General features: G+C 40.8%; 1 protein-coding gene across 1 annotated transcript in view; it reads right to left on the bottom strand.

Moving 5' to 3' along the window:
* Positions 1-4162: 4162 nt before the first annotated feature.
* The window catches only part of OPHN1 (oligophrenin 1), a 611865-nt gene continuing 596979 nt past the window's right edge, over positions 4163-19048 (bottom strand). Inside the window, exons 22-25 of the mRNA XM_060138347.1 lie at positions 14175-14340; positions 13039-13089; positions 9288-9329; positions 4163-8077 (exon numbers count right to left, since the gene is read on the bottom strand). Of these exons, the coding sequence (XP_059994330.1) occupies positions 9296-9329; positions 13039-13089; positions 14175-14340 (251 nt within the window). The 3' untranslated portion in view covers positions 4163-8077; positions 9288-9295. The remainder of the gene's footprint in view (positions 8078-9287; positions 9330-13038; positions 13090-14174; positions 14341-19048) is intronic.

The following is a 19048-nucleotide window of genomic DNA, read 5'->3' as shown; positions in this document are numbered from 1 at the left end:
GCATGAATATGGATAACGGTGTTTGAGTTCTTTTCAGAGGGGTTAGAGGCCAGGGCTAGCAAAGGAGATATGGAGAACAGAGGAACTCAGCCTCTACTGAGTCCCTCTAGATCTCAACCTCAGAAGGGAGACAGAATTCTGAGTCCTGCAGGATGGTAGCAGGGGTGGAGAAGAGGCAAGTGACAGTTAGGACTGAGCTTGTCCACACCCCACCTACCTCACATCCTGATGGCTCTGGAAATTACAGTAGGATGGCACCTGCCAGCATCATGGTACCTAGATGAGAATAGCTGAGGAAGCAGAAATAAGAGGAATAAATCCAGGGCTGACAACACTAGTGGAAACTTAGTTCCCACAGGCTTGCCGAAGGCTGGGAAATGTAAGGCATAAAAAAGACTATTGCCTAGCCCTGTTCTCCCAAACCAGGAAAACCCTCTTTTGCAGCCTTAATTTTAGGCACTATTTTTGTATATGCTCAGGGCCTGGGTCTTCAAGAAATGGACTTCATAGAGGTTCATAGGAAATGATACAACTTGAATGCAAACCAAAATAGGGAGGCCCGCCTGCTCTGCAGAGGGCATTCCTGGGGCCGACCAATGTTGACCCCACCTACCTGGACTGACAATCTCCTTCTCTTCCAGCCACTGAGTAAATGTTGGGCACCTTCACTTTGCACTCCATTGGCCCCATAAAACCCAGCAAGTCTCTAAATTTGATTCCTTCAGGATGCTCAGCTGTCCTGACTTGGGTTATCAGAATGCCAGGACTCTGAGGGCAAGCTTAGAGGATCAAAGGTGCAAGGGACTTTTACTTGGCCTCCATCTCCCCTCTAGGAGAATTTTCCCCATCTGATAGTAGCCACAGGGGATTAGTTTAGGAATTTGTCTGGGTATGAATCCTGAATTCACCATTTCCTGGATGTGGGAATGTGAGCAAATGATGTAACTATTCTGTGCCTGAATTTTCTCATCTGTAAAATGAGGCTAATACCAGTACTTACCTCATAGAAATATTATCTTGACAAATTCAGTAGACCCATGCAAAGCACTTAGGCAAACATCTGGCGTGTACTAGATGCTGTAAGTGTCAGCTCTTCTGGTCAGGTGATATGGGGAATACATGTCTTATCTTGGGCCTTTGTGAAAACTACTTCTGCCCCCTCCTCATCTTAGGTAGAATGTTACTAGTTAAAGGACTGGTCACCAGCATTAATGTGCCATCTAGGAATACCATCAGCTTCCAAATAGTCCCCCTTGCACTCCAGCTACCACTCTTTTGGTGTGCTGCCTGATTGTGTCTGTGTGTGTTTGAGAAATGGGTGAAGTTGAACAACACGAATTTTTAACTTCCCATGTAGGTGGCATGTAAATGGTAATTTTTTTCTTCCCCAGGATTAAGTGGGGGACAACATGTGTCTTTATGCTGAAAAGGGGTGCTTCTGTAGGGAGCTGCTCCGTGCCTGTTGTATGCAGCATTATGGTCCCCCAAGAAGATCCCATATCCTAATCTCCAGGACTGTGATTACATGGCAAAAGAGATGTTGAAGATGTGATTAAGGTTACTACTGACTTTAAAATAGGGAGACTATCCTGGATTATCTGTGCAGGCCCAATGAAATCACCCCAATGAAAGGTCGAGACTTGAAGAACAGAGGCAGAAGAGAAAGTTAGATACAGAAAAGGAAGCAGAAGTATTTAGCCTGAAGACAGAGGGGGCCATATGTTGAAAAAATGGGGACCTCAGTCCTACAACAAGGAACTGATTTCTGCCAACAACCAGTGAGCTTGGAAGATGATCCTGAGCCCCAGATAACAACTACGTCCCTGACTGATATCTTGATTTTAGTTAAGTGAGACCCTGAGAATCCAGCCACACTATGCCAAACTTCTGACCTATAGAAACTGTAAGAGAATAAATGGAGGTTGTTTTAAGCCACTCAATTTGTAGTCATTTGTTACAGCAGCAATATAAAACTAATACAGTGTTTGTGGGCCTCACTTTGTACATGTCAAATGAGGGCAAAATACCTTGTCTTACCTACCTTATGGGTCTGTTATGAGAACAAAATGATGGACGTAAGTGTGCTCTGCAGAGTTTCAAGTTATAAAACTGTTAGGATATTCTCCAATAGGGAAAAAAAATCGATCTGTTTTGAAACTATTGGATTGAAGCAATTAAGAGCTTAGAGCTCCTGACATTTCCCAGGAGAAATGCTGAGGGTTGGAGGGCTGATTCTTCTCTCCTGGAGAAGTAGTGCAGCATAGTTGAAATCAGAAAACCTAGGTACAAGTCTATTTCTTTTCTGTGTGACCTTGGGCAAGTTAGGCCATCTCTCTGAGCTTCAATAAAATGTGGGTAATCATCCCTGCTCTGCCTAGGTGATATGGCTGTATGATGCTCAACTGAAGAAATGAGTGTGAACATGTGATGGAAACAAAGTACTCAGATGGAAGGCCTATTCATCCTCCCTAGTGTGTGCCTTACTGCTGGAAGCAGATATCTTGATTCTGGTAAACTAGTCACCCAAAGAAAGTAGAGTTGAAAGACCCTTGGGGTGGTACTCTGAGCACCTGTTTTCTGCCATTGGCTTTCGTGTGTGACTTTAGGCCAAGTCCCTTCTCCTCTCTGAGTCTGTTTCTTCATTTTAAAAGTTTAGATTATAGCCAGTTGTCTTCAGCTAATGGGCATCAGAATCACCTGGAGAGATGGCAGATGGAGGATGAGCAAAATTTTCTCTTTTTTACAAGTCTCTCCTACCCCCAATAAACTATCTCCCACAAAGCCCAAATCAGAGGATTTTTATTAAAGTATGTAGGAGTTTCACGTAAAGTATGCCTTATTCAGGATATAGGAGTTGATTTCCAAGTATGTGGTTTGAAGCAGCTGGCTCTCAAAGGAGTCTGGATGCCTTGTTATACTTTAATTAAAATACCGGCCAATTTCAAACCTGTTAACTAGTCATGCTCCTCCCAGTTCCTTGCAATTCCCATTAATGTTGCTTTGTTATGACTGATATTTCCTCCCAGAATACTCCTTCTCGTGTGAACTAAAGATACTAATCTCTGGCCAGACAAAACCCAGTAGAATTGTCCATGTTTTCATTACAATGTTGACTGTAGTAAAAGCCATAGCTGAGAATAACTGAATGTCAAAGATGAAAAGGCCCTTTGGTTTAAAGACAGACAACTTGGGAGGGACTTGATCAGCATTACAGAGAAGCAGTGACAGAGGTGAGTGTGGACTCCAAATGCTCCTGAAGGGAGCTCTTTCCAATGCTCCATGTTGCCTTTCTATTGCCTTTGATGCTCAGAGGTTTGAAAGTCAAGTAACTTTCAGTCTTATTTCCTAGGCTGGTTTCACTATTCTTTGAAGTAGAAAAACTTAATTTATATGTCATCAAAGTATAATGCCATGTACAAAGCAATGTAAGAAGCAGGCAGCTATGGACACAATCTTTGTAAACACTTCCAACATACCAGATTGGCCTTATCTGCCATTTTTGGTCTTTGCCTCACAAAGAGGTCTCCTTCCTCAACCTGCTTTGTTGCCTTAAATGCCTTACAATCAGTGCTTCTCAGACTTTAATGTGCATATCTATCCCCTGGAGACCTTATTAAAATACAAATTCTGATTCCAGATGTCTGGGATGGGGCCCAGGAATCTGCATTTCTCATAAGCTCCCAGGTAATGCTGATGCTGAGGCTGTTTATAGACCATATTTGGAGTAGCAAGACTTGCAGATGTTGTTAATCTCATTTCTAAACATCTTCTCCATTTATTGTCAACATTCCTTTACCACTGGAGGTAGTGTGGTGTATTAGAAACAGGAACGGCCCTGTAGCTTCTAGTCCTGGGTTTCTATCAATCCCTAACTGTGTGACATTGGGCAAATCATTTCTCATCTTCCTGAGCCTCAAGTTTCCTTATCTGTAGAATGGGGCTCTCACCTGTCACACAATGATGTTGTGAGGCCTGAAGGAATAACTGGGCTTGGTACAAAATAGACTGTAGATGGAGATGCCTAGGTACAAAAAGATTCTGGGCCTACATTTCCTTAGAATTGCAAAAGACAACATGAGCAGTGGATCATGCAAAATATGCTCAAAGATTGTTTCCATGACAAAACTGTAGATGGAGGCCATTAATACTAGACAGTCTGCATACTTTATTAAAAGTCACATGAATGGACCCCAGGATCTAATTCTTTTTTCTTCTGATGTTACATATGTATTTCACAAATGTGTCTTTCTAGCATCTATTAATGTCCTTGGTATCAAGTGATTGTTTTCCCTATGAAAATGAAGGTTTTTCTTCATCAAAAACATCTCTTCAAGGTATCTTGCTTTTCTCTGAAATTTTTCAATGCTTCTGAAGCTTTTTCTGGGCTTGTAATGTGTCAAGGCCATTTGTCTGTAGCCACATTAAAAATAGTATAATTGATCTACATTCTCTCAAAAGCAATTTTTTCTAGTCACAGAAATACTTCTATTACTTTATTTGTTCTAGCTATTACAGAATTAAGGAACTTCTTGAAAAGGGAAGGATTCTTTCCCACAATTGCAACTTATTTTAGAAATACTCTACATGACACCACTTTATTATTCAATTTGGACGCTGAGTTTTGCCCCTCAGTGGCTGGGCAACACACTCCATCTTTTTTTAAACAAAAACTTCAATAATATTTATTATTCTAAATCATCTCTTAACTTTTGCTATCCCCACAAAAAACCCTTAATAGGGGTTTGATCCCAAGGCATCAAGTCCTGCAGAAGCACCAAGACCAATTCTATTCCTCAAACCATGTATGGATGTCACCAGTCTCTTGGGGTGAAACTGCATGTGCTAGAACCTTGGTGAATTAACAGACATATACAAGGACCTTTTTTTCTTTGAAAAACAGCTAAGCCAAGGACTTGAAAACTACCAACTAAAAAATAAATCCTTCATGTCACAAGGTAAAAGTAAATGATCCGTTTTAAGACGGATTATCAAATGGGCATTCTGAAGGTGAGGAGAAAACATAACTCAGAAATCTCTTTCAGCCCAGTTTTTATTCCCCTGTAAACTGGACCTTCATCCCCTCCTTACCCTCAAATACTTGCCTTTTAACATTTTGTTAAGTATGCCAGCTCCAGTAATATGGCTTTTATATGGCAAAGGGAAAACAACATGGGGTGCAGAGTCATAGAGAGCTGGATTAGAATAACAATTCTGTTATTTACTTTCTGTGTGAACTTGAGCCAGTTAATTTTAGCCTGCTGGGTCATAAATCCTTTATCTGTAGAATGAGGAGGATAGCATCCACTTGCATGATTATTGTAGGGACTAAATTATATAATGTATATGAAGCATCTAGCACTTAGTAGGTGCTTAATAAATGTTAACACTGTCAGCTCAACATTTACAGTTCATCCATTGACAGTTTCTCCTACCTGTTGGCCGAGGTATGCAGATAGTTTCCTACAATTGACACGCTTCAATTATCACCCCCTTCCCATAGCCTCTTCTGAATGCCTATCCATCCATCAAGCCTAAGCCAAGCCATTCTCATTCCACAGAAGCTTTTGCTCTTTAAATCAGAGAACAAAAGGGTAGGTGCTGAGGTTCATTCTTTGGGTATAGCCCAGGGCAGGGGTAGAGCCAGCCAGGCACTGCTCCTTGGCTTCCAGTCGGACTGGTGATCCCAACTCTTTAGGCCAGGCTCTTGATCTGTGTCCCAGGAAACACATAGCAATCTCACAGCCACATTTCTGGGACACATATTCTACTGGAATTGTGGTGGCTTTCTCTGGTTCTCAATAATCTCTCAATATTTGTAGTGGTGACTGTGGAATTTCCCCCCAAGGAAACCAGAGTGAAATCATGTCTCTAATATCTTCAAAGGTACTGAGGCCCCATTGGCCACTGCTTCTGTGGCTAAAATCTGCACACCTCCTTTGTTTAGTTAGTCATCTAATGGGACAGAGCAGAGAGGCCACAGCTCAGACTGGGGCTCAATGAGTACTTCCTGAGTGAGGCCATTAGGCCTCACAGAGATTCCCTTTTAGGGAGAGCAGCAGGTAGAATGGTGCCCACTTGGCTTACTTTATCCTGGTTTCTTAGCAACTTGGCCTTTGAGACTGGGTAGAGCTGAGAGTTCAATATGGCCACCTGGGTACATCGTCATTAAGAATGTCATCAAATTGCTATTCAATTACTTCCACAAAGGCTCTCAGTGTGTTTAGCTTACATGTTACTAACTCATCAATAAGCCATATTTAGAATTCAATCTTGAAAGTAGCTATTGCCTTTCAGTAACACTGTTCCCAAGGCATCTCAGAGTTGGTTTGGGCATGGGTGCATTCTCTTTCTCATCTCCCTCTCTCTTACCCTCTCTCTCGCCTCCCCTCTCCCCATGTCTATGCTTCTTTCTCAGTACTATAGTCAGTGCACTAGTGGGGCCTGGCTAGAAGAGTCCAATAGGAAAGTCCTTTCTCTCACACTGGACCATATTATAATTACACAGACACTAAAGGCAGGCTATCTTAAAGCCCACCCTAAAGCCAAGGCACCTGTGTGGAAACAAGCGATGACACTTTCTCCAGCAGCTTCTTTTCAACAAACAGGAATCAGAAATGTCTACTCGTCAGATTTCTGACTCACTACACTGTGTTTTAATTCCTTTCCAATGATTGAAATAGCAAATGAGGAAGACCAGGAGCTCATGTCTGGAAGTTCCATATGGTGGCAAATATGTGTGGCTCAAGAAAGAGGGTAAAAGCCAGATCCTCAAAATGATGGCCATTAAAGCGACCAATCATAAGCCCCCTTGCTAGATAAGCATGGTGTAATGGAAAGAACCTTGTGTAGGTGCCCAGGGATGTGGTATCTTGTTTACACATGGCTGCTAACTTGCTCTGCCTCAGTTTCCCCAATGGTAAACTAAGGAGTTAGACTAAATAATTGTGAAAGGCCTTTCTAATCAAATATTTTATAGGTCATAAAAAGAGTCTTTTATCTCAAAGGCTGTGGTTCTTAACCTTTATTGTGTCACAGGCCCAATCTGAAATTCACTAGAATGTTATGGACCATTTCCTCAGAAAAGGCATATTGAAAAGGCATACCATTTCAGAGGCTTTATGAAGTTCCTGAATCCATAGATAATGGGTTAAGAACTGTTTCTTTCAGGTGATAAAACAGCTTATCTGCAGAAGGCAGACATGAAGCAACAGTGACAACTGCCTGGCCTCAATCATCTTAACAATTCTCCCCAGCATTTGACCCAAAAATGGAACTCCTGCAGAACAAACACAGTCTGCCTTTTTTAAAAGAACTGTCTTCAGCTTTTGTTTCTTTCTTGATTGCTTGGAAAGGAAGCTGTCAGGAGAAAACAGGAGGAAGAATAATTCAAACAGACCTAGGCTTTGACATGTAAAACATGCTTTGCAGATTTGTCTTAAGCAGCTGTATGCAAAAGCAGGAAGGCCACCTTCCTGAGTCCACTTGGAGGGATTGTGGGGACATCACTCATTCTGTCTGGTCCCATAAGAGCAGACACATTCTTGACAATATATTACAGCGCCAAAGCTCCAAACTGGCACCAGGGTCCATATCCTCAGTAAGAGATATTAAGATTCTCTAAAGTTCAGCAAACATTCCTACTCCCCTACTTCCAAGGTAAGCAATGGCCCCAACTCAAGTAACTTCTAGTTCAGGGTAAGACTTCTGAGATCAATCTTTAGCCCCAAATCTTTCAGAGCTAGATGGCCTTTTGAGGAGGCAGGAAGTTCAGAGAGGAGTTGAAAACTGAGCTCCTCTCTTCGACTTGGGATGGTGGATAGCTTGGTTTCTGCAGTCTGCCTTGAGGGAGTTCAGCCATTCACAGTCTTATAGGAGCTCAAGATAGACCTTCTGAGGGAATGAAGACAGAATACAAAGGAGAAATAAACTTGTATCTAGGATGTGTGTCCCTTATTTTATAGCATCCCAGAGCCTGAAGGTGCAGGGCCAGGAAAGATCTGCTCTTCAGCACACAAGGGTTTGAAGAAGACTCTTCTAGAACCTGGAAAGTGTCCCCTGAGGCCAAGGTTTTTGAAACCTGAAAGGGAAAGAAGAGAGTAAGGAATTAGCTAGGACTGGTTAAACACTTAACAGCCACTGAGCAGTAGGCCCTCTCTTGGTAGGTAGCTAATCTTCTAAGCAATAGCGGCTGGGTAGAAAAAGGCCCTTATAACTCAGATCCCATGAAACTGTCCTAATACGGTGCTAAAATCAGGGCTGGAAACTGTGTGCCTTAAGCCTGAACTCTAATCCCCAAAAAGTCCACAGGAGATACAGATGCCTGATACCTCTGAGATTACTCACCTTGCTGAATGGCCACTGCCTTTATGGCCCTACAATAACTCCAAACTTCCTTTTACTGAGACTTCACCTTCATGAGAGCTGATAAGAAAACTCTTATCTACCCATAGACCTCTGAGGACTGACAGTGATATGAAGAAAAGGAAGGCTGAGGAGTACATGGAAAGCTCTGCTCCAGATACCTGGATCTGATTTATGTGTGTATTGGTTCATGTCATGCCAGCAATCTGATTGTCAATCAGAACTCCTAGTAGAGAAAGAAATTTCCATGATCTCCATGGTTCTGGTGATCTTAGTAAGTTACTTATCCCCTTTGAACCTCAGTTCCTTTATTTGTTGAGTGAAAATACATATTAACTTCCCTATTTCTGGCATTTGATATGGACTAAATGATATAATGGACGTGAAAATGCTTTGCATTAGACAAATATAAAGAACTAAGGATGAAGGTTCAAGGGGTAAGACTGAAATTGTGATTTGATCTGAAGGAATGAAGTTCCCCTACAAATACTAAGGTAGACTCTTGGGACCTGCTATAATATCAAATGAGAGGTTACTGATATTCTTATAGACCCAAAGGATGTCGGAGTTAAAAGGTTCCAAACATTTCATCTTACATGTTGGGAAATTGAGGCCCAGAGAAGGAAATGTAATTGCCCAAAATGTCACAATTTAGGATTCCTAATGACCTTGATTCAAAGGCAATTTGTAAAACTATACTGTAGTTTGGCTGAGCAAGAAAGAAATGAAACTTAAAAACACAGAGAACCTCAGAATTAAAAGGCAGTAAGTTTAAGGGTCATGTAATTACAGGGTAGTGAACTGAGGCATGGAGGTGAATTCCCACCCTCTGGACCCACATGGCACTCCAGTCCTCAAAAACTCAGATCTCATAAAGAAGGTATATGTGTAACAAGGTTTTGTAATCAGGGATGGATACTACATACCTGAGGCCTCAACTCTCATCTCCAGGAAGTCTGCCTTGAGAACTGTGGGTAAAGGAGGAAAGACATTTCACTAAGACTCTAGAAATCAGAACTGGAAAGGAAAGCAAGTGGATGGGTGACCCTTCCAGGATGGTGGCAATTAGGCCATTTGAAAAATGAGGAAGTGATTCCATCCAGATGTTTCAAAACATCTCATTCCATGCTTATAGGTTGGCATACCTCTCTGCCAGATTTAGAGAGCCCAGTATCCCAGACACAAAGACATCTTTCAGGTGCCAGCACAATCCTTCGAGTGCCATACTATGGGAGGCAAGGGAAGACCAGAGGAATTGGCCAAAGACCAAAGACTACATTCTGTGATTATCTCCAATGGGAAAAAGGCAAAGACGGAAGGCAAGTGCCTTGTGAAACATGAATCTTTCTTTGCCTTGAAGACCAAACCAGCCTCTTGATGTGCTTAGATTGGTCCTAAAGTAGACTTGTCTGGGGATGGTTGGAGGCAAGAGACAATCCTGGAGAATCAAGCTCCATATAATTTGGCCAGAAAATCCCAGACAACAGCTTGTCCCAGGGCTATATCCTGAACATTGTTTTTCTCTTCTCTCTTAAGTCTATTAATACCTACTCCCTGAGTGATCTTATTCCCATCCATGATTTCAATTCCCATCAAATACTGAGACCACCCCCAAAAGGTTACTATTCACATTGTAGTATATGTGAATGCCCCTATAAATTTGTACAGTGGCTGTACTTAACAGTTCTACCTCTAAACCTACGTAGATCCAGCCCCAATTACTAGTCTAAGTTGCAGTTACCCACTGGACATCTCTATCTGGATGTCCCACAGAGTCTTCATACAAACTGTGTCCAAAATTGAGCAGAGAAACTTTCCCACATGATTCCTCCATGATTAATTATTGTTACCATCTACCTAACTGCCCAAGTTAGACTTTCTTCTCTCTTAATCTTTCTCCAATGCTCCATGTTTGAAAAGTCAGTAAGGTCTTACTGAGTCTACCTCAAATCTGTCCTTTCATTCCATTCCTATTGACAATGCCATACATCAGGACCTCATCAACTCTTGCCAGGATGATTAGCCTCCTAACTGGTCTCCCTGCCTCCAGGTTTTACTGTCCCAACTATCTTCCTCATTAACAGCAGAATGTGTGTGTGTGTGTTTTTTTTAAATAACTCAGGCAGCTTAGAATATGCATTGTCATGCTGAAAAGTTTTCCATGACACCCCATGGACTACAGAATAAAGACCAAACTCCTTAGTATGTCATATAAGGCGTTTACAATCTGGCCCCAATCCATCTTCTTGGCCTCAACTCTAGCTAAGCTTCCTTCTTCTCACCCCCACATTCTAGCCAAAGTGGAACACTAATCACTTTGTGAACCTGCCTTGCATAAGCTATTCTGCCTTACTGAAATGTCTTCCCCTCCCTTCTCTTCTTGATGAGCCACTTCTCATTTTATTTCAAGTTTTTAATTTTTTTAATTGTTGTATTGTAGAAGGGAGATGAATGAGAAGTGAGGTCATTCAAATGTCAGGTTACATAGAGTCAGGTGTACAAACTGGAAGCAAAAAGGGGCAGAGAAAAGGTTAAACAGATCATTTTCATTAGAGATGAGATGGGATTGACTGGCTAGTCTAAGAATCTTGACCAGTAGCCATCATGTAGGTGCACTGATGCAAGTGGTGGTTACAAAACTGGGGCCTAGACAGAAGGGGTGCTTTCCTTATATGGATGCTGAGTGGGAGGAACCTGTGGGTACCTAGGAAGGTGGCTTATTACATATTGGAGGACTGGTGTACCCACCTTGGCCTTACCCACAATCCTGCCAAGATGGAATCTGGGAATAAGGAACAGGATTAAATTTAGGTTCCAGAGGCCTGGACATAGGATTGGTTAGGTTGTCCTCCAGCCTGAAGTGCCTGCTTTGACCACAGTGCCCTATGTTGCAGTTGGTCCAAGACCTCCCTGAGCACTAAATGACAAAGCCCAGGTAGTGGTTACCAATCTTTCCACACTTTCAACACCAGGTTGGCTACAGTTTCCCTATTAAAAGTCAGGCTGCCTTAAAGATTCTGTTGGACTTTGTTCATGCCTAGTACGTATCCCTCTCAATGCCTTGGTTCCCTGTCCAAAGCTACAGATCAATCCCTCACATTTTCAGTGTATTCTATCCATCTTTAAAGCCCCATCTCAGATATCACTTCCTCTAAAAAGCTTTCCTTTAGATATGCCTAGTTCGTTCTGTTAATTCTAGTTTGCTTCATTCTATTTCCCTGGTATTTATTTCTCATATGGTTTATCCTAGGGAAGTTGGAAGGACCACCAGGAAGTAGGAAGTAGTCCTGCTCATAGGCAGATACTTTATTAAGAATATAAAGTATTCTCTCTCTTTCTGTTTTTCTTTTTTTCCCTCAAGCCTATCTGATTAAGCCTGCTTTAAAAATGTCCTAGGTGAAAACTTTATCTTCATTCTATCAGTAAGAGAAATCTGGGGCTTTGACCTCACTTTCATTTGTTATGGTAGAATAAATGGTAAATTATTGTCTAAGGAGAATTTGGCCTAGTCTATAGTTCCTTGTGGCTGACTGCCAAGCAGAACTAGGGTGACCTGCTGTTCAGAATCATGTCCTGGTGAGTCGGGTCCCACAGTTTTAACTAGATGATGTCAAACCTATCCCAGCTCCAGCGCTGGTAAAGGCACATTGTTCTGCTTTTAACTGAATACCTGGAAGAGTTACACTCCTGTCACCCATCAGGAAGCACAATTTTGAACTCTCTGATAAGCAACATTGAATAAACTCACAGAAGAGTGCCTGAAGGCCAAGCAATCATTTCTCCAGGTGTTTTAGTCTAAAGGGTGCCAAATGATAGGCTTTGGAAAGCCTGTACCAGTACTTGAGGGATTTTAAAAACAAATTAACTGGAAGAAAGAAATAAAGGAAGGAAATTTTAAAAACCCACACTCCCAGGCCCTACTCCTGGAGATTCTGTTTTTGTGGCTCTAGAGCAGAAGGCAGGAATCTGTGTTCATTTTATTTTCCCTCAAAATTTTCCAGGTGATTTATATGTTCAGCCAGTTCGAAAACAACCACCTAAGTCTAATGTTTACCTCTGAAATGAGGGCTATGCTTATTCTAAGGCTGTTTATATTAGAATATTGCTTTCTATATATTCATATCAGCTGCCCTTTTAGAATATAATAGGGTCTAAATAAGTAAACTAACAAAAAAAATTAGACCTACATCGAGCATAAAGTTTTTGCAATACCACTTGGCCTGTGAGTACTCTATGTATGTGTGAGAGAGAGAGGAGAAAGAGAGAAAGAGATGGAAAGACAGAGTCAGAGACAACAGATACAGAGATAGACAAAGAAAGAGAGACATGGAGAGAGACAGAAAAAGAGTCAAAGAGATAGGGAAACAGAGACATAAGTAGAAAAACACAAGGAGAGACATAAAGAGACTGAGAATTACAGAGACAGAGAAACAGTGTGCGAGAGACAAATGGACAAGAGTGACAAAGGCAGAGAGACATACAGTTATAGAGACAAAGACAGAGACACAGGGAGACAGAGAGACAGTGTTGGGGGAGAGAAAGGAACAAACACAGACAGAGAGAAAGAGACAGAGCTACAGAGAAACAAAAATACAATGTTAAGAGAGCAAATGACATGCTCATGATACATTTATTAAAAAGTTATTTGGTTTCATTTCTGTCACCTGCATCTCTTACCTTCCTGTTTTCCGGGAAGCTATTTCAAAGAACCTGGTCCTGGAAGCCACCCTGCAAAGAGAAGCCAACCAAGTCCCATGAGTTGCTCTGGAATATGTGTGGGAACCAATGGCCAATGGAAAGGAAAAGAAAATATGAACCAGATAGGCCACCAATGCCAGGCTCTGCCTTAGCTTGCAAAGGATCTGGGTCTGAGGAAAAACCCAAGTATCAGAATGTGAAATGGCTCAGAGACCATAGGCACCCCCAAGGCTATGGCTGATACTCTTTGCTTCCCCTTGGCTCAGAATGATCTAAGTATGTTGCCCATTCAGATTACTCTTGGGAGAAATAAGTGAAACAAGTTCTTGGTTTCAGAGTATAATTTTTGACATTTTGCAAATACACTTAGCTAATTAGTCCAAACAGTAGAGGCTCTGTTTTTCTTATTTCCTCAATTTTGCAATTATGGAAAACAAAAGACACAAGAAAAAGGAACACTAGGAGGCAGGATACTGAGAGGGGTCCCAGGCACTGGCTGAGGAGAGGCCTGCCAGGCTAGTTTTGTGGCCAAGAAAAGCTGGTCCCTGAGAGTTGCTGTGGCCCCACCTTAGCTGCTCTATCCCTGATTCCTTGGCTTACAGGCCAGACTCAGGAAGGCTGGTTGGATAATAGCTCTGCTACTACCCTGTAAGAGGCTCTCTGGAGAATCTGAGTCATTCTGGAAGATTTTTAAAAATCATACCTTCTCTTTAAAAAAAAAAGCTTCAAAGCACACGTAAAATGACCAAATCTGTTCATTAAATTACTTTTAAAACCAGTAGTAATAATAAGAAAAAAAATTTACAGAGGCAAAGAAGCATGAAAGCAGCCGGTAATCTTATCACCCTAGAGAGATCAGGGAGACTAAGAAAAATGGGTCTCCTATCGGGTACCAAGATTTAAACACCTCACCTTTAGGAAAAATCTCCCAGCTTTAAGTGTTGAGTAGAACACTCCAAACAGAGCTGGTCTGCGACAGTCCCCTACACTATGAAGTGAACGATACCCTGGAGTTGTGCATTGTACACCCTTCACAACCATAATGGTGATCCTGAAAGCATTCTTAGTGGTCTAAGGTGGACTTTAGGTCAAGGTTGAAAAACAACTCTACTTACACAGACGATGGGATTTCCCCTGCATTGCCAGTCACTATATCTGGCTTTGGTTCGGGTTTCTGGGTAGTAGTTGCCCGGCAGGGAGGATCTGGAGGCCTCACTGGGGGTCGGATGATGGTTGGCTTTTCTCCTGGAGGCCGAACTGTGCTGAAACTGTCAGAGTCTCCTGGAAAAGAGAACAACAAGAACTTGGACAGTGAGCCAAATGGAACACCACTCCTCAGCAGGTACCCAATATTGCAGCTATCATGGCCACCTCCCTTGGTCCCCATTTCTTTTTGGTAACTAACAACTCTGGATTAAAAAATATATTCTTCCAAAAGCTGTCCCTTCAGAAAGTCTATGTTTGAACCTCAGCTCTGGAGCTTCACATTTGTGTGACCTAGGGTATGTCACATCAATTTGCTCAGTCTCAGTTTCCTCAACCATATAATCAAGACTAAAAATATATTATCTTACAGAGACATTGAGAGGATTTACTTGGGTAGTAATATGTTTAGTACTGTCACTGGCACATAGCAGGTGCTTAGTCAATGTTTGATGATAAATTTGTTACATTCATCATCACCAAAAATGAGTCTATTTTCACTTAAGCCTTGACTATTGTGGCAGTCTCCTAACTCACCTTTCTGCCTCTATGTCTCTAGTTTCCAGGTCACTCAGTACAAAATAAATACACATAATTTTTTAATAAAATGATTCTGGCAGGAATATAGTGAAACATATGCATGCACACACTGCTGGGGGTACTGTACACTGGGCTTATTCTAACTAGATAGCCATCAATAATTCTGGAACAGAGTATCATCCACCAGAGGGCAGACAGCAGAAGCAAGAAGAACTACAGTCCTGCAGACTGTGGAACAAAAAACACATTCACAGAAAGATGGACAAGATGAAAAGGCAGAGGGCTATATACCAGATGAAGGACCAAGATTAAACCCCAGAAAACAACTAAACTAAGTGGAGATAGGCAACCTTCCAGAAAAAGAATTCAGAATAATGATAGTGAAGATGATCCAGGACCACAGAAAAAGAATGGAGGCAAAGATCAAGAAGATGCAAGAAATGTTTAACAAAGACCTAGAAAAATTAAAGAACAAACAAACAGAGATGAACAATACAATAACCAAAATGAAAACTACACAAGAAGGAATCAATAGCAGAATAACTGAGGCAGGAGAACGGATAAGTGACCTGGAAGACAGAATGGAGGAATTCACTGCTACGGAACAGACTAAAGAAAAAAGAATGAAAAGAAATGAAGACAGCCTAAGAGACCTCAGGGACAACATTAAATGCAACAACATTCGCATTATAGGGATTCCAGAAGCAGAAGAGAGAGAGAAAGGACCAGAGAATATATTTGAAGAGATTATAGTCGAAAACTTCCTTAACATGGGAAAGGAAATAGCCACCCAAGTCCAGGAAGAGCAGCGAGTCCCATACAGGATAAACCCAATGAGAAACACGCCGAAACTCATAGTAATCAAATTGGCAAAAATTAAAGACAAAGAAAAATTATTGAAAGAAGCAAGGGAAAAACGACAAATAACACAAGAAACTCCCATAAGGTTAACAGCTGATTTCTCAGCAGAAACTCTACAAGCCAGAAGGGAATGGCATGACATATTTAAAGTGATGAAAGGGAAGAACCTACAATCAAGATTACTCTACACGGCAAGGATCTCATTCAGATTCGACGGAGAAATCAAAAGCTTTACAGACAAGCAAAAGCTAAGAGAATTTAGCACCACCAAACCAGCTCTGCAACAAATGCTAAAGGAACTTCTCTAAGTGGGAAACACAAGAGAAGAAAGAACCTACAAAAACAAACCCAAAACAATTAAGAAAATGGTCATAGGAACATACATATTGATAATTACCTTAAATGTGGATGGATTAAAAGCTCCAACCAAAAGACACGTGCTTGCTGAATGGATACAAAAACAAGACCCATATATATGATGTCTACAAGAGACCCACTTCAGACCTAGGGACACATACAGACTGAAAGTGAGGGGATGGAAAAAGATATTCCATGCAAATGGCAATCAAAAGAAAGCTGGAGTAGCTGTACTCATATCAGATAAAATAGACTTGAAAATAAAGAATGTTACAAGAGACAAGGAAGGACACTATATAATGATCAAGGGATCAATCCAAGAAGAAGATATAACAATTATAAATATATATGCACCCAACATAGGAGCACCTCAATACATAAGGCAAATGCTAACAGCTATAAAAGAGGAAATTGACAGTAACACAATAATAGTGGCGGACTTTAACACCTCACTTACAACAATGGACAGATCATCCAAAATGAAAATAAATAAGGAAACAGAAGCTTTAAATGACACAACAGACCAGATCGATTTAATTGATATTTATAGGACATTCCATCCAAAAACAGCAGATTACACTTTCTTCTCAAGTGTGCACAGAACATTCTCCAGGATAGATCACACCTTGGGTCACAAATCAAGCCTCAGTAAAATTAAGAAAATTGAAATCACATCAATCATCTTTTCTGAACCACAATGCTATGAGATTAGAAATGAATTACAGGGAAAAAAACGTAAAAAACACAAACACATGGAGGCTAAACAATACGTTACTAAACAACCAAGAGATCACTGAAGAAATCAAAGAGGAAATCAAAAAATACCTAGAGACAAATGACAATGAAAACACGATGATCCAAAACCTATGGGATGCAGCAAAAGCAGTTCTAAGAGGGAAGTTTATAGCTATACAAGCCTACCTCAAGACACAAGAAAAATCTCAAGTAAACAATCTAACATTACACCTAAAGCAACTAGAGGAAGAAGAACAAACAAAGCCCAAAGATAGCAAAAGGAAAGAAATCATAAAGATCAGAGCAGAAATAAATGAAATAGGAACAAAGTAAACAACAGCAAAGATCAATAAAACTAAAAGCTGGTTCATTGAGAAAATAAACAAAATTGATAAACCATTAGCCAGACTTATCAAGAAAAAGAGGGAGAGGACTCAAATCAATAAAATTAGAAATGAAAAAGGAGAAGTTACAACAGACACCTCAGAAATACAAAGCATCCTAAGAGACTACTACAAGCAAATCTCTGCCAATAAAATGGACAACCTGAAAGAAATGGACAAATTCTTAGAAAGGTATAACCTTCCAGACTGAACCAGGAAGAAACAGAAAATATGAACAGACCAATCACAAGTAATGAAATTGAAACTGTGATTAAAAATCTTCCAATATGGACTTCCGTGGTGGTGCAGTGGTTGAGAGTCCACCTGCCGATGCAGGGGACGTGGGTTCATGCCCCGGTCCGGGAGGATCCCACATGCTGTGGAGCAGCTGGGCCGGTGGGCCATGGCCGCTGGGCCTGCGCATCCGGAGCCTCTGCTCTGCAGAGGGAGGGGCCACAGCAATGCATACCTGCACAGCCTGCATACCGCAAAAAAAAAATCTTCCAACAAACAAAAGTCCAGGACCAGATGGCTTCAGAGGTGAATTCTATCAAACATTTAGAGAAGAGATAACACCCATTCTTCTCAAACTCTTCCAAAAAATTGCAGAGGAAGGAACACTCCCAAACTCATTCTATGAGGCCACCATCACCCTGAAACCAAAATTGGACAAAGATACTACAAAAAAAAGAAAATTACAGACCAATATCACTGATGAATATAGATGCAATAATCCTCAACAAAATACTAGCAAACAGAATCCAACAACACATTAAAAGGTTCATAAACAATGATCAAGTGGGATTTATCCCAGGGATGCAAGGATTCTTCAATATACGCAAATCAATCAATGTGAAAAAACATATTAACAAACTGAAGAATAAAAACCATATGATCATCCCAATAGATGCAGAAAAAGCTTTTGACAAAATTCAAACCCATTTATGATAAAAACTCTCCAGAAAGTAGGCATAGAGGGAACCTACCTCAACATAATAAAGGCCATATATGACAAACCCACAGCCAACATCATTCTCAATGGTGAAAAATTGAAAGCATTTCCTCTAAGATCAGGAATGAGACAAGGATGTCCACTCTCACTACTATTATTCAACATAGTTTTGGAAGTCCTAGCCATGGCATTAAGAGAAGTAAAAGAAATAAAAGGAATACAAATTGGAAAAGAAGAAGTATAACTGTCACTGTTTGCAGATGACATGATAGTATACATAGAGAATCTTAAAGATGCCACCAGAAGACTACTAGAGCTAATTAATGAATTTGGTAAAGTTGCAGGATACAAAATTAATGCACAGAAATCTCTTGCATTCCTATACACTAATGATGAAAAATCTGAAAGAGAAATTATGGAAACACTCTCATTTACCATTGCAACAAAAAGAATAAAATACCTCGGAATAAACCTACCTAGGGAGATAAAAGACCTGTATGCAGAAAACTATAAAACACTGATGAAAGAAATTAAAGATGATACCAACAGATGGAGTGATATACCATGTTCTTGGATTGGAAGAAACAATATTGTGAAAATGACTATACTGCCCAAAGCAACCTAGAGATTCACTGCAATCCCTATCAAATTACCAATGGCATTTATTATGGAACTAGAACAAATCATCTTAAAATTTGTATGGAGACACAAAAGACCCCGAATAGCCAAAGCATTCTTGAGGGAAAAAAATGCAGCTGGAGGAATCAGACTCCCTGACTTCAGGCTATACTACAAAACTACAGTAATCAAGACAGTATGGTACTGGCACAAAAACAGAAACATAGATCAATGGAACAAGATAGAAAGCCCCAGAACACTCTATGACATGAATCAAAGCAAGATCCTTTCTGACCCACCTCCTAGAGTAATGGGAATAAAAACAAAAATAAACAAATGG

This window comes from Lagenorhynchus albirostris, chromosome X (genome assembly GCF_949774975.1).
Source record: "Lagenorhynchus albirostris chromosome X, mLagAlb1.1, whole genome shotgun sequence".
NCBI lineage: Eukaryota > Metazoa > Chordata > Mammalia > Artiodactyla > Delphinidae > Lagenorhynchus > Lagenorhynchus albirostris.
The sequence above is the reverse complement of the archived record's forward strand: the minus strand, read 5'-3'. Positions and strand labels throughout refer to the sequence as shown.